General features: G+C 41.8%; 1 protein-coding gene across 3 annotated transcripts in view; it reads right to left on the reverse strand.

Annotated features, from left to right (window-relative positions):
* The window catches only part of oxr1a (oxidation resistance 1a), a 169,876-nt gene that overhangs the window by 83,207 nt on the left and 61,425 nt on the right, over positions 1 to 25,244 (reverse strand). For all 3 annotated transcript variants that reach the window (XM_069702116.1, XM_069702118.1, XM_069702115.1), the window contains one exon: positions 14,098 to 14,294. In XM_069702116.1, coding sequence (XP_069558217.1) covers positions 14,098 to 14,294 — 197 coding nt within the window. The remainder of the gene's footprint in view (positions 1 to 14,097; positions 14,295 to 25,244) is intronic.

The following is a 25,244-nucleotide window of genomic DNA, read 5'->3' on the forward strand; positions in this document are numbered from 1 at the left end:
AAGTGTTTATTTATTACTTGGTACAACCCTTCTGCTGCTGGATAGAAGCCATCTCTATGTTTACTTTGTGCATTGAACAGAGGGCACAAGAACATGTTCATTTTCATTTCCGGTAAATGTGCGATTTGAGAAAACACAACCCTGTTGAAAATTCACGCACTATACAGGTCAGTCGATGTACTAACATGTAAGCGTACACAGCACATTTCTGGAGTGGAATATCCTGGAGTCAAAGAAAGAGTTGGATTTTGGGAGTTTATTTTCTAAATTAAACTCCAGCTTGTGTTCAGGGAGACTCTTTGCTGGGGTAATATTTTGAGGTTCATTCGCTGAGTGTTGAGGAGCACGATTCAACACTACTCCCGGTGTTGACTGCACAGCTTTGTTGCCATATTAGCGTTTCCCTTTATGCCTTAGTTATTTCTTTGGAACTTTTGAGAATAAAGCAACCAAATTAAATCAAAGTGATGTGCAGAAATTATATTTTGTTTTGTTAAAAACCTGCTGTTTATTCATATTTCAATGATGACATAATCATAAATAAAATATAATTTTATCATTCAAAACCATAAGTGTACAAGTTAGGAACGTAACATACAGTATATACCAATCACGGTCACATTAACACATGAAATAGTTTGTAAATTGTTACAAAGTATCCATGCAGAATTAATTGTTGCACACTGCGTATAATCACCTTGCATATAATTGTTAATTATAAATTGGTGATGAATATGTTGTTATCTTTTAGAGAGTCTTACCTAAAACCTTTATAGTGTGATGACATTTTAACTCTATGAATGTCAAATAATTCACGCTTTTAAGTGTTGGCTGTCAACACTGTGAAAGAGTTCATGTTCAAACAACTCAGGGTGAAAGTAAAAATGTACTTTTCATAGGAGTCAAGTTTTAACTCCCAAAGAGTTCAGGTTCAACTCCTGAAAAGTGTTAAAAAAAAAAGAACTCCTAGAAAGGAGTTACTTTCGATGGTCTCACATGTACAAGCAAAAAGAGTTGATTTGAATTGACAGAGTTTATTCCAAACATGTGAATTTGCTGTGTACTAACACAAGTACGCTACTTGAGACACAGCGAGTGTAACACTGGATTACATGCAGCTTCACTACCTGTAAATCTCGTATTATTTAAATCCTGTGTGGGAAAGTTGGACTCCCCTACTAGCAATGAAAACTATCATTATTATAAATAATTAGGTAGGTTAGGTTAGGTTAGGTAGTTACTTTATTAATCCCCAAGGGATTTTTTTTTTTCGCTTCAGCAGCATACAGGAAAGCAATAAAATAATAATAAAATAATAAAAAGCAATAAAATAACAGTAAAAAAAAATATTAAATATAAAATGCACAGTATATACAGTACAGTATATATATATATATATTATTATATATAAACAACCAAGAAACACAGACAACAGTGTTATTGTTGTGTGATGGATTTTGCCAGAGGTGAGTTATTGTACAGTCTTATTGCAGTGGGCAGGAATGATCTCCTGTATCTGTCCTTGTGACAGCGGAGCTGGAGGAGTCTTTTGGAGAAAGTGCTCCGCTGTCCCTGCAGAAGGTTAATATATGTAAATACACTGACCAACTATTAAAAAAGAAAGAAAAAAAAGCCAACCACAAATCGTATGGAAAATCTGATGTGATTTTATGAATACATTCATGTTTAACTTTAACTCAAGGCCAAGAGTTTTAAGCCACATCTTCCTCAGCAGGTTTTCTTATAACTTCATGTCAAACAAACATTGACAGTAGCTGCTGTGTTGTTGAGAGTCATTACTTATGCTGACCTTGACGTTTTGAAGCACCCAAACACTACTAGCAATGGGACACTGACTAAAGATGAGAAAAACAGGTTTGTTTTGATAATAAATATTAAGGAGCCACTGAGGCGGCAGCGTGCATTTCAAATCTATAACACTGCAACTAATCAGATTCCAGTTCTTCTTTCAATTCAATTAACTATTATGTAAATAACATCCATTAATCTGTAATGGTTTATCTGCTCCTTAAAGGCATTGACTAATAATGTACACTGGCTGACCTCACATAAACAGGGTTTCTGGTTTTAGTAAGTACAGTGCATTAGACAGTGGCAAACTAAAGCTGTTTTTTAATAATAGGAGCCCATAAATTCAGGAGCAAAAGGGAAACAAATATCAACAGTTATGTGAAGTGGCAGATCTTATTTTCCCTGCGCTGTAAAATGAATCAATAGCAGGGGCTGGTCCTGGCGTTCGACAGTGGAAAACTGCTTACTCTTCATTTGAGCTATACCTAATCAATCCTAGCCAGAGGATGGCTCGAGCCCTTTCCAAACTAAGTGGGGAAACAGTGGGATTACTAGCTCTGTGGCATTTATAAATTGAGCCCAGTGAGAAGAGGGCCACCCAGAGACTCCCGGTCAACGTAATTACACCGGCAGGCCAATAAATCCAACCCACAGATCTTTTACAGTAGTAAAGCCTCTTTCCTGATGCTGCTTTCTTGCACTACACAAGAAAACGTTAATGTTTTTGTTGCTGTCTAAAGCAAAGTAAAGGAGAAAGAAGAAGAAAAAAAGGGGACCTTGGTTGGAACAAATCTCTTGAGGTTTTTGTTTCTGGCAATCAACACAGTGTTGACTCATACATACTGCATGACAGCGTCGTATACTGTGGATAAAAATCTGAATTCAGTAACCTTGAAACAGGTGAAAGTAAAGCGCACTTTGAAGTCCATCTAATATTGTTCCCTATTGGAAACAGAAAGGATACAAGAGATGCTTAAAAGCATTGAATTGATTAAAGGACTACATGCGTCGTCTCTGGGAACATTTCTAAGTGACAAATGTCAGACAAATATATAAAAGGGCATTTGTGGCAGGGCTAACATCATACTGGTCTTTGTGACATTGAGGCAGTATAAGGATAAGTGATTCTCTTATAGCAGGTGCGTGTGTGTCTTGCATGCATAAGTCCGTCCACAGCGAACACAAACTTCATGATGTCTTTGTTAACAATGTTATGACAATTTCAAAAAGGGTGGCAGCAGCTGCAATTCCTTCTGTTTGAAAATTGAGTGTTACAAAAAAACCTTTCTTTTATAAAAGTATAGGGTGACGTTATGGTAAAAGGATGTTCACCTTATTCACTCCAGATTTCTGTCCAGATGTAACCTAGTTAGTGTGAGATTGATGGAATCATGCGATGTCTCATCCTCTCTGGGGGTCCATATAAAAATAAGAGCAACATAAATCAGTCAGCAAGCCTCTCTGTCACGGCTTTGTAATACAACTTACCATCTTGGGTCAACAAACTTCTGTCGAGTCATGCTCGCTATCTATGAATCAACTTCCATCTCTTATTGTTTGCAGCCATGGTAAAAAGGAAAGTGTCAGACAGCTCCACGGAGCGGTGATTAATTCTGCAGAGCAGCTAGTCTGGACTGGATGAGAACATGACGGCGGGTCGGAGAATAATAAGCACAGAGTAAAAAGTCAAAACCTGGTAAAACAGAGGTGACATTCTCTGCCTTTAACCAAGTTAGTGTCAAAGCTGCTCCGCTGCTGTCTGGAGATGACTAAAGCATACTATTAACCTTTGTGGAAATGGTTTCTGATCCCTCCCGGGTTGCTGTGGAGTGTGTGTGTGTGTGTGTGTGTGTGTGTGTGTGTGTGTGTGTGTGTGTGTGTGTGTGTGTGTGTGTGTGTGTGTGTGTGTGTGTGTGTGTGTGTGTGTGTGTGTGTGTGTGTGTGTGTGTGTGTGTGTGTGTGTGTGTGCGTGTGTGCATGTATGTGTGTGTGTGTGTGTGTGTGTGTGTGTGTGTGTGTGTGTGTGTGTGTGTGTGTCCCCGTGTGTGTGTGTGTGTGTGTGTGTGTGTGTGTGTGTGTGTGTGTGTGTGTGTGTGTGTGTGTGTGTGTGTGTGTGTGTGTGTGTGTGTGTGTGTGTGTGTGTGTGTGTGTGTGTGTGTGTGTGTGTGCAAATGCATGCCTGTCCATCTCTCTCATATAGCAGAGTGGACATTAAACTGAGCTGAGTATGAAGACACATCTTAAAGCCGGCCAACAGGACGCCTCTGTGTGACTCGTTCAAACACTGCGGGCGCCGAACACGAGCTGCACCTGAACAAAGAAAATGACTCGGTTTGTTGTTTACAGACAGAAAAAAACTCAAATCCAGACTATCAGATATCCCAATTAAGGTTTGCTAGAACAGTGTGATTTGACTGCCTCTGGTGCTGTTTAGTATAAATGTAGCCCTGGAGGCGTGTTGTTGTCGGGTTTTTCTTATCAACATGCAGTGTAGACTGCGCTTCCCTGTGGACAGCAACACTTTCACAGGATTAACTGTGGAGCTGCTTGTACAATATTAACCAAACTGCTTTAAACCCTGCCGTGTGCAGAGACTGCAGAGTGTATGGGAGGGCCAGGTCCACGTGGCTGTTACTTTGTTTTACATACACTGAAGTCAAATTTCAAAACTGTTTCCAGACTGATCGTTTTGACGGATAACACATGCTCGTAAGATGGTCTGCACCATTTTAACACGAGGGGTTGAACATCTGTGTGAACATTTAAAGTCCAACAGGAAGAACAGTTGGTTGAGCAACGTTACAAAAGATCTTATTTGAAGATTTCATGGCGTTCCTAAATAATCTGGCATGTAGTATAGTTGGATCTGGATTGGATGAAATGCTGTCAAATTCTGACTCCTATATATTTTCTTTGAGAGTTCAATCTCCTTGCACACAAATGTCCAAACCGAGGTTGTGACGAAGCGTTATATCTCTGAAAACATCAGTGAACTATTTACTCAGAGGTTCTCCTCCACACCAGCCCTCTCTGGCATCTCAGTCAATGTGCTTGTAGATAGCTTCAATTCTAAAGTAAAAAATGTTATTGATGCTATTGCATCCACTAAAGTGAAGGTTGTTGCTGGTAAGCAAAGGTCTCCTTGGAGAAATGCCACGCTGGTCAGAATAGAGAAAAGAGAGTGTCGAAAAGCTGAGCGCAGGTGGCGAAAAACAAATCTCCAGGTTCATTGTGACATCTATAAAGAAAGACTTCGCAATTATAATTTGGAACTGAGAAATGCAAGGCAGGCCTTCTTCTCTAACATCATAACCAAAAACAATAACAATACACGCGCCTTATTTGCTACCGTCGACAGGCTAACGAACCCTCCAGTGTCAGTAGCTGCTGAGCTCCAATCCACTTGGACATGCAATCAATTTGCCTCCTTTTTTACTGACAAAATACAGAAAATTAGACAAGCAGTAAGTGCCTCCACACCAGCCGCAGGATATGTGTTGTCCCCGTCTCCAAATAATATCCATTCAAATATCATGACGCAATTTCATTCAATCAACCATGGAAGTCTGGAAGACAATATACAACATCTGAAGTCCTCCTCCTGCAGCTTGGATATTATACCAACAGCCTTTTTCAAAAATATTTCAAACTGCATGACCACTGATCTTCTACGAATTGTAAACTCATCCCTTCTCTCAGGTGTCTTTCCTGAGGCCCTAAAAACTGCAGTTATCAAACCACTCCTAAAAAAGGCTAATTTAGACTCCGCAACAATGAAAAATTACAGGCCAATATCAAACCTTCCATTTTTAAGTAAAATAATTGAAAAGGCGGGTTTTCAACAGCTGAACAACTTCTTGGCCGTAAATAAGTGTTTTGATGTCTTCCAGTCAGGCTTTCGACAGCACCACAGTACTGAAACTGCTCTTGTTAAGGTTTTCAACGACATCCACTTAAACACAGACGGTGGCAGAATTTCAGTCTTAGTATTACTGGATCTCAGTGCTGCATTCGATACGGTCGACCACGACATACTACTAGACAGACTAAAAATCTGGGTTGGACTCTCTGGCACAGAACTAAACTGGTTTGAATCCTACTTGAAGGACCGAGAATGTTTTGTGTCTGTAGCTAATTACACATCAGAGCGGACTAAAATGACATGTGGTGTTCCCCAAGGTTCAATTCTGGGGCCTCTTCTGTTCAACATCTACATGTTTCCACTGGCTCAGATTATGGAAAGAAACAAAGTGTGTTATCATAATTATGCAGATGACACACAAATCTACATAACTATGTTGCCAGGGGACTATAATCCCATACAAGGGTTGGGTAAATGCATTGAACAAATCAACAACTGGATGTGCCAAAATTTTCTTCAATTAAACAAATAAAACAGAAGTAATTATATTTGGGGCCGAGGAAGAACGATTGAAAGTCAGCGCTCAGCTTCAATCACTGATGTTAAAAACCACAAACCGAGCCAGAAATCTAGGTGTTGTCATGGAGTCAGACCTCGATCTGAACAGCCATATCAAGACAATTACAAAATCAGCCTACTATCACCTGAAGAATATATCAAGGATTAGAGGATTTATGTCTCAACAGGATTTGGAAAAACTTGTCCATGCATTCATCTTCAGTAGACTCGACTACTGTAACGGTGTGTTCACAGGTCTCTCTAAAAAGTCACTCAGAACGCTGCAGCTGATTCAGAACGTTGTAGCTCGAGTTCTCACTGAGACCAAGAAAGTGGATCACATCACTCCAGTTCTGAAGTCTTTGCAAACAAAGAATTGACTTTAAAATCCTGCTGCTGGTTCATAAAGCACTGAATGGTTTAGGGCCAAAATACATTTGTGATCTGCTGCAACCTTATGAACCATCCCGACCCCTCAGGTCGTCTGGGACGAGTCTCCTTTCTGTCCCCAGAGTCAGAACTAAACATGGAGAAGCAGCGTTCAGTTTTTCTGCTCCACATATCTGGAACAAACTCCCAGAAAGCTGCAGGTCTGCTGAGACTCTCAGCTGCTTCAAATCAAGATTGAATACTTTTCTGTTTGCTGCCTTTAATTGAACCAGATTCAAGGATGTTGATCAATTTCCTGCATTTCTCCATTTTATTACTGTATTTTATTTATTAAATTGCACTGAAACTTTTATTCTATTTTTAGCTTGTTTAATGTTTTAATGACTGTTTTTAATATTTCAATCAATGTTCTTAATTGTTTTAAAATTTGCTTTTCCTTTGCCTGATGTTTTGATGCTTTTAATGGTTTTATGTGAAGCACTTTGAATTGCCTTGTTGTTGAAATGTGCTATACAAATAAACTTGCCTTGCCTAAACTTAACCAAATTGCCCCCGCCTCACATTTAACCAAAACCAGGATCTTTTCCAAAACCTAACCACATAGTTTTTGGGGCCTAAACCACATGCGTGTTCTTGTCATGCCTCGGCAAGGCAAAACGTGACGCTGACACGTCATCCTCTAGTGGACTGACGGGTGCATTACATGATCTGGTGTGATATCAGGTTTTGTTAGTTATATCTTCCATGAGATATTCAGCTTTATACTATTGAGTATAAATATTTGTTTTGCCCAGCCAGAACTTCAAAACCTGAAAATAATCAATTTATGATAATATATGCAAAAGAAAGGAAGCAAATCCACAAATCTGAGCCAGAAATGGCAAAAGAAAAATCGTTATGCTCTACTTGCTACAAACAGCTGACCTTTTTTTTTTCCTTCCCATTCTAGTCGAATCTCCCCAAACATCTGGATGACCTGCACTGTCACCACCTCCTGCATGCGGCTGCTCATTCAGTGGTTGCTAGGAAGGGTAGATCTCTGGAGTGAACACGTGTCAAACAGTGATGGAGACGCAGAGGAGAGGAAACGCCAGTGACCGTCGACACAGATGGGAAGACAGACAGTGAGGAAACAAGGCTGCGTGGGAGGAAGCGAAGGAAAGAGCGGGTGAGAGAAAGACCCTCCATTGGATTTGTGGTGGGGCTAAGCTGCCTCCCAGTGCTACGTGACCAGCCTATACCGCCAAGGCAAGAAGGCTCCGGCTTATCTCAGCGCACACAAGCAGCGCTGCTGGCAAAGGCACCGTGGCATAGCTGTGGGTGCTGCCGTCAGAGCGTGACGGATAGCTCTTACTCTGCCTCTCTTACTTTTACAGTTATTCTCTCTCACGGACGTTCACCTCATTCGCCATTCTCGCTCATTCACTCCGGGAAGAGCATGTAAATGTTTGATACAACATGGCAGCCACTCGTACTTATAGGTGGATTTAAAACCAGAGAAGTGTCCTCCTTTGTCCTTAAAGTCTGCATCCCTCATGGTCTGTAATAAGAGCACGGCAGTGAGTGAAAAGGACTTTTCCATTTGTCTGGTTTAAATGTGAAGACTCATGTTGTAAAGGATAAAGGCAGAGGTACATTTCTACTGAAACAATGTTTGCCAAACTTTCTTTCCAGACCTTTAATACTACTTATAAAGTTCAACAGAAAACTGTCTGAATGTTTCAGTTCCACTTTACAAAATTAGCATTTCCAACCACAAATCTTTACAGAAAAAGAAAATCAACCAAAGTTAAGATCATAGCCTCCGACACCCATCCGCATTAAACAGATGATGACAACAAAGTGACATTTCACCAAAATCAATAAGTCTAAAGTCACGTGTTATTTGTGTAGAATCAGAGAAGCTGTTTCGTTTCACTTTCAGTAGCTGAACAAATCAAAGATGTGAGCAATGCCCTGGAGGCAACAGAAGTCTTGTATTGTTGTTATTCAGCCCTTCTGGGGTTATAGAATGGTTAAACCAATGGATTTTAACCTGCAACAAAATGTTGGTATCTAAAATAGGAAGAGCTGCTTGGGGAATTTGGTTTGATACATACAGAAAAGTTCGGGAACCTCTGACCCAGAAAGAAAGAAGATGTCTCACTCTGGTGGAGTGGCTGGGACTACAGAAACACTCAGTCCACTTGTGGTTCATCGTTGCAGAGAGATGAGAAGCTTTTTCTTGAACAATTTGTTCTCTGATCTTTCCTAATGATTAAGATCAAGGACACATACTGGTATTTGGTCAAATATGCAGCTTAGACCGAATGCTTCCTTGTAGAGCCGGCTGTCATTAATGGGAGCAGCAGCAACACTAGCAGGCTGAGGTGGACAACACACAGCACAGTGGAGTGAAGAAAAGGTTTTGATTGGCTTCATTTCAGCTGCTCCATCATAATGCATTATAATATGCCCGGATGCTTAGGATCATCTCTAGTCCTCATGAATACTGGCTCGTTTCATGGGTTCCTATGAAACAAAAGAAACTGCACAATGGGGGACACAGCATGCCTGCATGAGGATGTGGACTCCAAAATGGTGGGATAAACCTGAACTCAAGAGAAAAGTACAGCTAAATTTACGAGGACTGTGACCATGACAGTAGCTGCTCGTTATACTGTGTAACGGGGCTCATTCAGCAGGTCCTCAGATCCAAACATTGACATAACAGTGGGGTAGAAAAGGGGTCACATGCATCTGTCAAACAGGTGGCCATGGGTGGGAAACATGCCCCATTACAGAGTCATGACCTTTGAATTCTTAATCATGCGGTGATGCCCTCAGCGGTGAAAACTCAAGGCGATAATGGAGGACATCTGAGTCTTTAGAACAAAGCGTGACAGTCACGTGAGATCCCAGCATCTTCCACCATCAAGCTAAACGAGCAAGCAGAGAATACCGTACGACGCCATTTCCATCTTCTCGAAAACGGTCACAGACAGGTAATCTGTCCCATTTCCATAGAGAAAACGCAAAGGGATGTCTCACAGAGGCTTGCATGTAATTGCCACCCCTGGCTACAATCCGGATGTGTAAACACCAGAGATGTGCCACCTGAGACAATTACATCAAACAGAGTGAGAGCGCAACACGTGTGTACAGCCCACGGCGCTGGCTATAACTGTCAACCACCGTAGTGATTAGCTCCTCCTGCCACATCATGCTGCTGCTGGGGACCGGAAAGTAAAGCTTTCAAGGACAAGTGCTGCAGCTGCGGTTCAACGCACAAACAAAAACACAGGTATCAGAAGTAATGGAGCGACAGGGCTGCGACTTAACACCCCAACCTGACACTTCCTTCGATCTATTGAATAGCTGCTAATGGAAATCCGGCCGCTCCCTTTCACGAAACTGCACATCAAGCATCAAGGTTTGGTGGCAGCCTGCAGCGTGTTAGCGTATTGCTCCCCCTCCTTCTGCATCGGTTCCTCCCCTCTTCGACCCTGCATTGAAAATCCAATGAATAACTAACAGGGGAATAATCAGTCAGAAGGCGGCGGTGGCAGGGTCCGCCGCTCGCTGGGCGTTAGGGCACGCCAACACGTGTGCTTTTGACTTGTTTATTAGCATTTCCTGTGTCAGCTGCTGTAGATACAATGCTGTGTTAGCAGAGTTGGGCCTCTGGTGCTGCCTGCCAGCCACGCACATTCACTGAGGTAGCAAGGCACGGCAGCACTTGAATAATTTCACACTCATACAACTGGTCTTGTTAAAAGGAAATTATTTATGATGGATCCTGATGAGACTTCAGAACAGGGTTGGACTGATTGGTTTGCCAGTACACAAGTCTGATACTGCACCTTTCATAAAATCTTAATATCACACACTCAAGGTTTTACTAGTTTAGAATTTAACAACCTACAAATGATCATATCTTAAAATTTGACTTTGAATCCATAATATCTTGATAGAAGAATGTTCCAGGTATATTTGCCCCCTCCTGTAAACATCTGTTTTGTTTACTATTGCGTTCATCTTTGTGTCTAACCATAAGTAGGAGTTTTTCCGTCTCTGCGAGTGTGTAAACAACTCAGACAACAGCTTAACATGATAAAATGTCTCTCCTCACGACTGCAGACAAGCTTGGTGCCACAGTTTGTAGCAATCTGTTGGTGCTGTCCGTCTGTCCTTAAGACAGATTACCTTCCTACCTATACCCCCCCCCCCCCCGGTCAGACACACAGGAAATACATTAGAGGATAACAAGGTAGAGAGTGTGAGGATGGAGAGAGTGAGAGATGTGGTGGTGGGTGAGGGAGAAGAGGAGAACATGATGGTGGAAAGAGCAGGAAAAGAAAAACAGGACGGCGGGCGGTGAGGAGGGCTGTGAAGGTCTTAGAAGCCATTAGCTGCAGTGACATGCTGTGAAGGCTCTCCCTTTGCACCCATACAAAGATGTCTGCAGGAGGGACGGTGGCAAGTGTTCTGCCTGCGAGTGCAACACCTAACACAGTTCCGATCTGTGGCCATAGTCAACTTTACAGAGTGCACAAAAGCCCACAGAACCAAACCCAATTGTGCTGCACAGCGAGCATGAGTCAGCCCTGGAAAATAAAGACAGAGGAGAGGACTTGTACAGCAATAAGAGCCCAGTGTGATGAAACAGTTTTCACATGCACTCGCAGGCAGGACCACAGTTCGACATACTTAATGAGTCTACAGCTGTGGAGCCTCTCGCTTCATCTTCTGTTACTGAGCAGAGCGCAGCGAGCTGCACAGAGCGGGCTAAAGGCTGCTTATAATGATGTAAAGGTCAGACGTGGTGGTGGGACTGGGAGGCTGTCAGACAGAGGCGCCGGGAGTCTGGGGAGAGTGGTGTCAAGTGTCGTATCCTCTCAGGAATCTTTCCTTTCTTTTCCTTCTCCCCTGTCCTTTTCTCTCCAAACCTCCATTCCTTCATCTTTCATTTCCTGTCCTTTCCTAATATCTGTTCTTTCCTTTCCTCTCATTTCTTGTCTCCTTTCTTTTGCCTTCACTTCCTCACTTTTCCATCTCTCTACCTTTTCTTTACATTTCCCCTTTGTTCCTTTACACTCTTCCACACATCCGCTCCCCTTTCCTTTTCTGAGCTTTCCCTTCCTTCCCTCTTCTCTAATATGCCTTCCACTTCCATTTTTCCTTTGTCTACTTTTCATAATTTTCATCCTCTCCTGTCCTGTCTTTTGTCCCAAACATTCTTCGAGAGCACATCACCCTCTAATCACCACGAGATGGGACAAACAGCTTCCCTCTGTCAGTGTACTGCACAAGTCGCCCTTGTCCTCTCTCCTCGTTGCTCTGCTGACAACAGCCCAAGTAATGACTGACCCTCATCAACGTCAACACATTTAGACGCTGCTACTCTTCGCTCTGGGTTAAAGGACGCTGCAATGACCGCAGCACATTTAATGGAAGAACCCCATCAACACATCAATCACTGCTTCTCCTCCGAGGTGGTGTCGCCCTGGTGGGAGGCTCATTGGTCAGGTTATTAAAATGTCTTTTGTGAATGTGCTATGTGCCTCCAATGACAGGTCTGTCTGAAGCCTGGCAGACAAGCACAGCAAGACGTCTGCCACATTATTACTGGACCATTAGAATAAATTAGCATGATCAGCCTTGCAGGAGCAGCCTGGTCTGGGTCTGACTCTATGAAAAAGCCACAGGGCTGCAATCACGGCATCCCATCTACACAGGACCGAGAGATACTGGAGTCACTCATCAATGTCTTATGCTATAAAACAATGTAAATGAGTGAATGATGGAGTATTTAAACGATGAAAACTCAGGCCTTCCTCTGATTGTTTCATCTAGGCCAAGGTCTGCTGTAGCAAACGATTAACTGACTCATGCTTTCGAGGCTCGTACAAATGGTTACGTTGCAGTTAAAAGCCTTAAAAGCACATTAAGTCTCAGTCGCGTTTCATTTGATGGCCGAATGACTGTGACTTCCGACCCCCCGCTTTCAAAAAGAGACCAGAGTTGCCATTGAGTGGGTAATGGACGATAAGAGTGGCTGAAATATCAACAGTCAGCCCACCTGTCCTGCCAAGCTTTCATCCCACAATTTCCTTCATTGATTATCGCCGACTGAGCAGATACGGACGGCCGCAGATCAATGCACTCTCCGCTCGATGGCTGGCTTGCAGGGCCGCAGTCGATGCCTGATGGTTCTGTAGAGAGCCCATTAGCGTGTGACACCAGCAGACACACGAGGGGAGTGACACACCTTCACCCAGTCCTGCCTAAGCAGTGACGCACTGCGATCCCAGCGTGACAAGGTCTTCCTGCAAACCAGCCCCGACCCTGCCCTCTCCCACTGCTGCAGAGTTTGAAGCTGCTTCGCTGATTTACATGACTAACCAGGCTGCGCGCGCAAGGACATGCAGGGAAACCATGTTAGGAATGAAAACTTGGTCATTTACATGTTTGGCAAAACCCAAACATGCCAATACCCCACTTGAATTACATTTTTCAAGAGACAGAAGTAGCACTCTAACAGGCCTCCGAGCATGCATTGTTTGAGAGTTAAAACTCTCCACAGACTCTTCTTTTTTGTAGTCTGAAGATTAGAATTGAATTGAGTCGTTTGTTAACAGAAATCAAAGTCAGGCAGAATTTACCCAACTGAATGAAATGAATGTTCAAGTCCTACCAAACGATTTAATGAAAATATATTATTGAATTCAAAACAAATAAATAAAACCTCTATATATATATATATATATATATATATATATATATATATATATATATATATATATATATATATATACATATAAATATATATATATTATATTATATAAATCTAGAAATTAGAGTATAGAAATAAACACTTAAGCTCCTGCAGACCACCTTCAGCAGCACTAACTACCTTTGCCTACTCGCATCCTCTTCCTAACCTTCACCCAAGCAACTTGCTAACTGAATCACATCAATGAAGTGAACAGAGATGCATTTGCATTCATCAGTGTGGAATTAGTTGAGCTCAAACTCATTTCATCATCTCTGAGGAGGCTGCTCCCAAAAGTGTACTTAACTCTCACAGCAGCGACCAACCCACCGACATGGAAATAGACCCGCAGCAGACAGTTACCCATCACCGCCACATCCCAAAATAGGATTCATCCCAGGAGTAAATGTCATCACAGCCACGTAATTAGAATTTGTAGGCAGGAAATGAATTAGGAGTTGAGGACGGGGAGAGCCAGCCGTGGATGTGACACAGTAAAGTCTGGCTGTGTCAAAACTTTGTGTCAACAGTTCAGCGAGTGCATGAACTCCAAATGTCTGCACATCCACATACAACAACACAGAATAATAACAAGCCACGTTTTGACGGAATAAGAGCTGGATAGTCATCTAAGTCAAATTAAATGTTCCAGTTCAAATTTGTACATAACCAGCAGCTGCACAAACACACAGATCAGAGCCCCGGTCCCTGTGTCTGTTACCTATGGTGTAGCCTCTCTTCAGCTCGCCACATCGAGGGCTGCGACGCTGGGAGTTGGTGGTGTTGTTTTCCTGCACCGCGAGGACAGTGGTTGTCTTGGCAACAGGTGGTGCAGCCCTGTTGAGGGGCGAGGCTGGCACCAGTGTCGGGGAGTAACCTTGACTGGCAATATCCACGGACTGAGACTTCTTCTTCAGTCTGCAGGGGGGCAAACACAAAGCAGGGAAGCAGAACCCATTATTTCAGTGTTCATATATGAATGAAAACCACAGTACGTGCCCATGTTAATGTGAACACACAGCACAATGAGAAATGCTGCATGACCTTCACCGTTCAAGGACAAAGGGGGATCAAACCATATTTGCAACCGAGGTTGTTGGTGTCAATGTGCCGTGGCACAGAAATGTCATTGTGCAGGACCATTTTTGAAGCGGCGAGGAAGTTGGGAGAAAGAATCAATAGGCTAATCACACTCTTGTTAAGGGTGAATTTATTTGCACCACTCTGCTCGCCTCGTGCAGAGCTGTCTGCACTGTGAGAGGGATTAAACAGTGGGATACTGGAGGAGAGCCGTAGGAGTCCAGACCTTGCTGGAAGCAGTGAGTAACAACCTGAAAAATAAAAGTTGGAGCAAATATAATTTATATTTGACCTCCTCTAGAAAACACTGACTACCATTAACATTTTAATTCCCCTGGATTGTTTACAAGTGGTCCACAGTGCACAATCCTTTAGTTGCTTCTTTACACGGTCTGCATTAAATTCAGAATCCATTTTACATTTTCAGAGCTTACTTGTTCAGGCACCTGTTTAGCTCTAACATCTAAGTGGGTCTCTAAGAGACATGAGAGCTCGTTGCATGTTTCCAAGCTCCAGGCTCAAAACTAAAACAGTCACGAGAAGTCAAGGTTACTAAACTGTGGAGCTCTTTTCAGACTTCTGGCATCAATACACATACAAGCACAAATGTTGTGCACAAAATGTAGCTAATAATCTAATTAACTGCTTGAGGAAGCTAAAAAAAAAAAAGGTGTCTTCATTTGTGGCCTTGACAAACAGCAAGACAAACAGCCAGGGAGTCTAAAAGCTATCATTGATAGTGTTTTGGTTACGTTGCACCATTGTTACTGATCTCCTCATTCAAAGTAAAAATGTTGTTTGGGGAGTTATGAGACACCAGTTCATGTAAAAATATCATCTTTTGAATTAACAGTGTGACATTTCTTGTGCTGGTGATGCTAATAGAAGTGAAGCTAACAAGTCTGCCAACAGTTACATAGTAAGCTTGGAAAGCCTTATTCTCCCTCTTTGACCCCTTTGCATTGAATTAAATGGTGTGTAATGATGAACAAATTGCTGGAGGAAAGAGAGCAGAATAGCAGAGAAAACAAAGACATGCGGCGGGCGCGAATTTGACTGGGTGTTAGCCCCGAATGCTAACAAGGTCCCCTGCTCACCACCACCAAGCTGACGCCTGTTACAAGCAAATGGTACCATTGCTGCTGTGACCACAGACACACAGACACTGTAAAACGCAGAATAAATGAATGATGTGAAGCATTTTCATGAACTCAGATTTTGATTTATTTCTTTTTTTTTTATGGTCGTCTTATTCTGCAAAAGCCATTTAGTGTTTTACTCAACCTCAGGTTTTCAGTTCCTGCAGGTGCTTTGTGGTCCCAGTGAGCGGTGGGTTGAGATGACACTTAAAAACGATGCATTTCTACTATGCATATTACACATCGTTTTGTACTATTATCAGTACAAATTTACTTTTTACGAAACACTGTGCCATGGAATTAATAATAAGAAAACCTTGGTAAATACGGTTTACAGTGAATGGATTCGAGCTGCAATTTTGTCATCCTTCCATATTTAGCAATCAGTTTTTTGTTTTTTTCCCTGTTCATTTGATTTAGGCACTGTGAAGAAAAAACTCTTGGGTGCAGCGCCCAAGTGTTTTGGTGGGGCAAACTACATAGTAGTTTTCATTCCTGTCCTTCAAAAGACACAAAAAGAAACATCAGCTACAGAGGAGAATAACTAACATATTCTCTTTTGCTGTACAAGGCTTTAGAAGTAGACTGCTTGTGTAAAATGTATCAACAGTTTTGGCTGGCTGAGTGAGGTCAAATCAAATCTGCCTACAGCAATAACTCAAAGCCTATTAAAAGTCGGATCAGATCCCGGGTTTGGGTTTTAGATTTATAAATGAGTTAACTGGGCTAATCTGAACAGGTAATCCTAAAACACTCAGCAGCAGGTCTATCCACTTACATATGTTCTCACACCCACATATGTGAGAGAGTGCACTCAATTCGCACTAACACACACATCTTAACATAAGGTTTAAAAAGTATACTTGGGTATTCCAGCAAAAACCTACAAAAGTGAAAAATGGCTCCCGAATCACTATCTGTCTCCAGTCTGAAAAAGTCCTGAAACAGCAATACAAGATTCCCGGCACTGCGCTGCCTCACACACACTTTCAATCATTCCAGCAAAACTGCTGAAGCGAACAGAATCTTTCTGCCCATTTCACCCAAGTGCCCAACCCCTCGTGGACCGAAGCAACACACATGACATAGTGTCTAACTGGCTAATGAAAACGCATAATCTCTATGGAAATGCCGTCCATCACTGCGTGTGCTCCTTCTGGCATCAAACACACCAAAACCAGCAGAGCACAGGCTGGGCTGTGTGTAAACACCACCTGCATATCGCACTCCATATTAAGATAAAACACACAAGGACACGTTAGTATTATTCTAAACATATATCCAATAAAACAAACAAGCAACAAAAACCTTCATGGACTGCATTCTTTTTTATTTGCATTGATTTGTCCTCCTTTATGTCGTCTCTTTTCTTTACAGAGCTGCGTGTCGTGGAAGTTTTCACGAACCTAAACAAAGGCAGACAAAGTTAACTGGATGTGCCAGATTGTTTGTTTTTGGATGGGATATAATGAGATTGGAGAATGAGTGAGAAGCAGAGACCTGCTGCTGCTGTTAATGACAGTGGAGGACGAGAGAGAGAGAGAGAGAGAGAGTCAAGCTGTGTGAAGTCTATCTGCACTCCCTTAGGAGTTAGTGCTAATTACTGTCTCATCAGTACAACAGAGGCCACTCTTCTAGCTCAGTTTCACTGAGCGACAAGGCCAAACAGTATCAAAACATGATGTATATGTGTGCGTGTGTGTGTGTGTGTGTGTGTGTGTGTGTGTGTGTGTGTGTGTGTGTGTGTGTGTGTGTGTGTGTGTGAGAGAGAGATCAGCTGAGAAGGAAGGGACTGAATCAATGTGTTTGTCTCAGAAAGCATGCAAACAGAAAAGAGTAAACAGAAGGACAAGTGTGTGTGTAAATAGAATATCTGTGTGTGTGTGTGTGTGTGTGTGTGTGTGTGTGTGTGTGTGTGTAGTCGATTCATGTTTTTTTTATCACATGGCAGACAAATTATTTTTAAAAGTTATATTTATTCATGAAGCAGCACTTCAAAGTGAAAGATGGAGTAAAATCAAGATTTAGTCCCAAAGCAGAAGGAGACAATGGAGCACGCAACTTCCTGAAAAACTAAGAAACAAATTAGCATTTGGAAAAACAAGAAACATCCATCTGCTGGGAGCTTTTAGAAAATTAAGCTCAGCTCAAAACTCACTTTTGGCAGCACTAACGAAACTAACTTCTCTGCTGTACTGCACATATGTTCGACTGTACTCCGAGACCAGTTCAGAACCAGGCAACTTCAAGATCCCAAATCAAGACCTGAAGAACCAAAAAGTCCTCTTTAACTGTGGCCAGACTTCAGTTTACATGACCTGTTTTACATTTTTCTTTGGTTGCTGATTGGTCTGCTCTTCAGACTGGCTGTGCGGTGTCAGTGGTTAAATGAAATGAGAGTAAAGTCAAGTGTTTTTTACAAATATAGTTGTAGTGGTGGTAGAGATTCAGTGCATATGGTGGTCAATGCTGATTGGTTAAAGGATGTAACAATAGTTTCAAAATTAACCCGAGGTTTTTGCCTTGTCCAGACTAATATATACACACGGTGAATTTGGGTCTGAGAACACCAGGCTACATTTACTGCTCTTTAAATATGGATCATTCAAAGTCAGAGTAAACTTTAATATAATTTCAATCCCTTTGATTTAAATGTGGTTACATTTTCTTTTGATGCTGTTCTAGAAGAACCAATTCTCCCACTGCAAAACTATACAGCCTAATATAATATTATCTGACACTAATGCCTGCTAGCTCTTAGCAGTTTGCTGGCATTAAAATACCACCAGTGTAATGGCTATAAATATGTAGGAATCAGCAAACAGTAGCAGTGATGAAGGAGGTAAACTAGCACTGACGTATGTCAAACATCCCGGGCTCACTGATGGCAGCTTTAACACCAGAGGATGCTGCTTCTTTTTCTCTTCACTGTCCCCCAAACATCTAACCTTCAACCTCCTGCTGTCCAGTGTTTTTTGTGTCAAATAAAGTTGGTTTTATTTTTTTCTTGCTGCAGTATATGCAGTCAGCATTTTTCCACTGCATTTCCACTGCCTCTGGCTCTGTAGTGGGGTAACAATATCCTACATCACATTCATGCATGAGCGTATCAACTGCATTACAGTAATGTGAAATATGTAGTACAGTATGCCTTTTTTGTCCTTTTAATCTGTCCTTTTTTTTTTTTTACATTTTTGTCCTGAAGCCTTACTAGGACGTCCTGCTCAGAGCTGATCTGTGGTCAGCAGAGTCCTTTCTAATGTAACATCCTCGCTGGGCTACGGAACCAGGAACCAGATCAGCCTCAGAGCTGTAACACTGTGTTCAACTTCTACAGCTTCTGTTTCTCACCGGTGTTAATGGAGGAGCAAATAAGTGTTATCCCTTTTCTAACTTAAGAACATTACCTTCACAGCAGGTTTCCATTAACTTATTTAGTCTACAGTGAAAAGCAGACACACTTTGCACCAGAAGATTCAAACGCAGTTACAATCAAACAGGATCACTGGTATGATTGGAAACCTAACTAGTCAAGCTACGTTACTCACAGTTGCAGAGTCAATCAGAATTATTTGGAGTGTGACTGATATGCATGATTCAAAAGCAATCCAACACTATGAATGTCTGGCAGCAGGTGTGATGTGTACTGCATGTGTCGGACTCCCCGTTGTCTTGTGTCTAGCTCCAAGCGTGAGGTGTCAGAAAGTGAGAGGAAGCATTTCAAGTTTAAAGGTCATTGTGACAGATTGTATAGCACATAATGATGGAATAGGCACACTTGCTTCACCGGCAGCGACTGTTTCATAACCACACGGCCCCTTTACATCGAGGAGTTTCACAACTTAACGGATAAAGTCACAAACGCACGGAAGCCAGAAGAAAGACCCTGGTGGGAAACTGTAGAAAGATGAAGAGGCTTTTCCTCTTCCACCAGTGAGGAACTGGCTGCTTGGGATGTTATTGGTTGGCTCTCTTTTTTCTTAGGGTGGGGTGGAGGGGGGGTAAATATGCTTCGTCCTGAACTATGATTGCACCAATCTCCATCTCCCCTGCAAGCAAAGAGCTCACGAGCACCAGAAAGGAATGAGAGGCGCACGACAACAAAGCCGCCAGCTTTGACAGATTCCTATCTATGAGTAAACGCTTAAACAAAGATGAATAGAGAGGGGGAAAAATGAAAGCAAACAGACGCTGAGGCATTTTGCTTTCCACCCCGCTGTTGTGATCTGACCTGGGCCAGGAGGCAGTGGTATATTTGCAGCCCTGCCAAACTGGCATCACTAAGATTATCCGACTCTACAGGGATCCACGTGGTTTGGCAAAGGATGCATAAACAACAGGAAATTTTGGGCTAAGTCAAAACACGCTTATCGCTCCCCTACTAAGAGGGATTAGACCTAGAAAAAAAAAGAGGGCTACGTTTGAATTGCCTTCCTCTCTGCTTCGCTTCCTGCTCCTCGCCTTGCAGCGACAGCACAACACATTTTTTTTTAGGGAACTGTTGTTGTACATACAGCAGCAGATAGTTTGCGGTACTATATGAAGCCCATAAGGGAATGCTGGGTTGACGTCATAGTCAGTTAGAGTGCCAGCAGCACAATGACCTGTCTGACAGTGATGATGGCTCAGAGTCCCAATACTCTCAATGCTGCTTATGTAACTTTGAAAGGAAAGGGAGGGGGAAAAAAACTGATATTTATTTATTTTATAAAAAACCTCTGTGAAATAATAAACAAACAAAAAATATGCTCCTGTGGTGCCAACTCTACTTTCAGAAATGGAAACACAGTTCAGTCACTTATATTCAAGGATCTCACGTCTTTATTGGGCTTCTGATAGGAGTTCAAGGTGAGCAGATTGAATTATTTTGGACATTGTATAATTTTTCCAAAGCTCCGGGAGATGTCATGATGCATTCAGGGAGAGAATCCCAGAGAGTTGAATCAGAAGCAGATATTTCTGCATTTTAAAGTTGCACTTATTCATATTTGTAAAAATTATATAATTAATGATGTGTAATGTAAAAGCTGCTCCTATCGATTAATCCCCAGACAATTATAAACCACTTTCTGGCAGCTCTCTGTCGGCGAGCAGCTCATTGTTTTACTTTCACAGCCTGTAACTTGTTTAATGTTTGTTTCAGTCCCACCGCTTTCTTAAACCATCAAACAGCTGTTTTTGGTGAAAAGCTTTATCCGATAAACTCAGTGAGCTGCACGCCCTGCACCAAATAACAGACAAAGTTAGAAAGTTAGATGTCTGGTTGCTAACACATTCCCTCCATCAACTTTATAAGCTGATCAGTGAACCAGAAGTCTCATCTGAACAAAGGAAGCAGATTTAGATGTTCTTGCAAAGGCTTAATTGTTTTCGTTCATAAATGTACTAGTCATGCTGTTCGTTGTGAAACCATATTAACCACTCTATGTATTGTACCTGCTGTTTTAGGGCCCTGTGCAAACACTAAGGCATTAGGAACCTCTCTGTGTCAATGTGCTATTCGCAAATAACATGGCAAGAGTACAGATAAAAAAAAATCTGGTACGGACCTGAGGGCTGATACTTGACCCTACTTTAAGGAATATAATGAAAAGTATATATTAGCTGGTATATGTTTGTTGGATTTTTTTGCATGCAAACAGATGTAAAATAGGCCACATTGTTATGTAAATTAGCACTGTCTGATCAAACTATGAACAGCAGCCATGTTTTCAATGCATGACCGTATTTGAGACTACAAGATGATATCTCAGGTTGTTTGCGTGAACTGGCTATTACGACCAATAGTTATGTTTCATTGTGACATTGCCCTCTAGTGGCCCCAGTAATTATGACAGGCGCGAAAAAGGACAAAAGGTGACATTGTTATTTATTGAGCCACATAATCTATAGGGAGAAGGTCGGGGTGGATGGACGGGTTCATTGCATGTTTCAAACAGACAGTTGATGTCACTTTCACCCCATGACCGCTTCTTAATCAAATGAAGCCATACATTTAACAGCCTTGTTTTTGTGCATAAACCTTACTAATCAGAGGGGATTGTATTCCAGAGACAAGCAACAGACTGGTTTTCCCATGATGATGCTCCTGAAACATGTCGGTCGCAGCCAAAGAGGTAGAGAAGTTTGATACATCTTTGTTTTCTAGCTCTGGTTAAACAATTATGAATTATGAAAATTAATAAAACATTTAGTCATTTTCATCCTGTGAGGATTCATTTAGTTTACATGTAACAAACTACAGAGAATGTCTTCAAATCCTGAGGGAATCATCTGCAGAGTATCTGCTAATCATCTCATGTCAACATCCTCTCAGCTTCACACCATACATCAGACTTGCATCAAATTACTGTTTGAAATGGATTGCAGGGATTTCACTTCCTGCGTTCTCCCAAGAAGGCAACTGTAACAAAACAATTGGACAACTGTGGACTAGTTTAAGCCTAATAAGAATGAGTCAGTCGCCGTTGTGGCTGAGCATCTGACAGAGAGAGACAGAGGAAGAGGGCAATAACAACCTGTGGCCGTGCATGTTAATGAGGCCTTCCATTTCATCCGGAAGCCTAATGAAATACGGCCTGGACCTCGCCGCTCTCTGCACTGCTGTCGGACACCTCCACATAATGATGCCCTTGCTAAATGCCAAAGCAGCAATTGTGTGTCAAAGGGTACTGTGGCGGTTATGACCAATGAGGCCTTAAACTTAGGCAGCCTCTGGAACAAAGTGGTGAGAATAACAGCTAAAGGCCAGCCACAACGCAGAACAAAAATAAGTTGAGTTCACTGAAAAGTGATCAACTGCACAGTCATTGTTAATTCCTACTGGAGTCGGCTGTGATGATGTTTATTTTACAGGAAAAAAGATCCCCAAGCATTTGTCATTTCGAGTTTGAATGCTGTAAAGTGCCGGTCCGTAAGCCAGACTTAAACAGTGCAATCAAAAACCCACCTCCCATCTCTTTTATGAGTTATGTAACACATTAAAAAGCTTTCCGACAAATGAGACGCACTGTTTCCTCGGTGCGTGGGTGTCCATTTTGCATTCCCCCCTCAGCTGAATATCAACTTTGATGTGACTTTTCAGTACTGACACATCTCCTGTTCAGCAAATGCCAGGTTTTTTTTTTTTAACTCTTTGAGACCTCCAACAGTCCCTTTGACTATTTCTTTTAATGTCTCGTTTTTTTTTTGTTTGGCACTGGGGAAGGCAGACAGAGGCCAACATCAGAAGCACCGTGTGGAGGGAAGAAGAAAATAAAAAGTTTAGAAGCCGTTTGGGTGGGTGAGTTTCAGTTTCTGGTGTTACATTGTAGAAAAGAAATGAGATCTGCTACTGAGAAAAGACAGAAGTGCAGGGCAGGCAAACCTCTGAACGACCTCACGATAGACTGAGGAAGGAGTGCCGCTTTTTATTTGTATGGCAAAAAACATGTATCATCATTATGGCTTTCAGTTTGCAATTAGATGATGAATATCCAAGAATGCACATGCAGTAGTAGAAAGTTACTACATATATTTAACACTTATATTAATCAGTTACTAAGCAAACCTACGTATTAAAAACTTACATATTGTATCATGAGTAGGTTATTAAAGTACAGAATAGTATATAGTGTCCACCTTGATAAGCCACTATGCAATACTGTCATTAAAGCGAGTTCACTTAAAAAAAACTGTTTATGTTCCACTGACAAATACATTTTGAAATAAATCTAATTATGAATGACTTATATTTTCTTGTAACCTAATGATAAAATGTAGCTAGTTCAAATACACATTGATGATACGTAATCAATGCGTTCATTAATAACATTTTTTTAGCTGAAATGTCCAATCTTCCAGTACAATTTCCACTTGGTGAGAATACAACATTACTAAACTGTTTTATGGTTCTGTTTAGGCACAGCAGCACTTGGTTAAGGTTGGAAAAAAAACTGTTGTTTTATAGAAAAAGTCCATCGTGACAGGAGACACATTTAATTTAACTAAAATCACGATCTGTCCCTCATCTTAACCAAAGTACTTTTGTTGCCTAGAAACACCACACAGGAGTCTGGATGTGAAACCTGGTCTCTGGCATTAGTGCAGAGCACTTTGTATGCCGACCATCAACCCCAACCACATCAAACCGCTGCTGCAGTTCACAAATTAGACCCAAACTATGACTTTGTAGCTGTATATAAATGCAACTTCCATGGAGAAGGGGTTGAATCACGACTGTTGTCCATCAATTATATTTAAATTATATTTAAGTCAATATTTGAATGCATGACACTTAGAAACAAGTTCCCCTTAAAACTTCTCCAAAAGCTTAACTGAAAAAATAAAACCCTGTAGAGTCTAAATTATCCAGTATTTTACAAAGCAATGAAATTTGCATTGAAAAGACCAAAAACCAAATTTCAGTGTATTGCCATTTTTGTACTTGTATATTTGTACTTTAACTTAAGTAGGATTTTGAATGTAATGGAGTGTTTGGTACTGTTAAGTTGAAGTAAAGGATGTGAATATTCTCCCACCAAGTGACACACAATACCACAAGTGTGCCTGAACCTGCTCGGAGTTTAAAATTCATCCCCGCTAGCTGTGGGTTTAAATAAAATCCTCCAGATGCCAGTTTGCACACTTTAATCACCCTTTAACTGATGGCACAGCATTACACAGTAAAATAATACCAGACAAAGACACTAGCACACATAATGCCTCACCAGCCAACCAGCCCCGGAGCTGCATCTAATGATTTCTCCATCACTTAGCAGCATCTGCCAACAATGTTGAACAGCTCCATTTTGATCAAAAACCCAGTCCATAAATCAACAGTTCGGCTCGTGAGCACACAGCTGCCGGAAAAGCTGCTATTCATTTTCTAAAATGTATCAATATCACACAGAAACACCCCTCAGCCATGGCCTTTCACTTGACAAACAGAGGAATTATCTTAGCTGACACAAGGCAGGGGGGGGAAAGAGGAAAACAAAAAAAAAAAGTCACTGCTTCATTATGTGCTTGGCTCTGACTCGGGGGCATTTTTTTTTTCCTCCCTCGCTTTTCTGTCTCTCTGTGTGGCACTCAAGCAGCAAATACAGACACATACAGGGAAAAAAAACATGCACACTTGCTCCCTTTGTCACCATCTTGGCGACAAACACACACACACTCCCCGTCAGACTCAGCTGCTCAATCATACACAGCCTTCAGCGTTTGACTCAGTGAGTATCTGCGGGGCCATGGGACCGTTACTGCCGTTACTGCGGTCTTCCTCCGTCCTCCTCCTCCTCCTCCTCTTCCTCCTCCTCGTTGCTAGCCTCAGTCCTGCTCTCGCGCTCTCATTTGCCGAGCGCCGGCGACAGGAAGCGACACGATTGGTCAGCACAAGTAGTGGATACAGCGTCATGCCACTGTGGCAGAGCAGAAATCACAGATGTGTTTGGAGTTATTGGCAGTTTTCAGCAGCGTGTGGAGCATCGTGTTAGATCATTACAGATGGAGAGAGCTGGAGGAGCAGGGCGAGCAGCAGAGATGAAAAGGAGACTTTTAATTAGCAAAGTTATTAGACTCCCACATTGTATCTAATTTGTTTGACAGAATAACAAGCAAATATATCCCTGAGCTACAAAAATTAATTTGTGAAAAGTGTAATATACAGCAG

This window comes from Brachyistius frenatus, unplaced genomic scaffold, assembly GCF_029030835.1.
Source record: "Brachyistius frenatus isolate BFR_SWC_R1_liver_20210118 unplaced genomic scaffold, ASM2903083v1 Contig_40, whole genome shotgun sequence".
NCBI classification, from domain to species: Eukaryota; Metazoa; Chordata; class Actinopteri; family Embiotocidae; genus Brachyistius; species Brachyistius frenatus.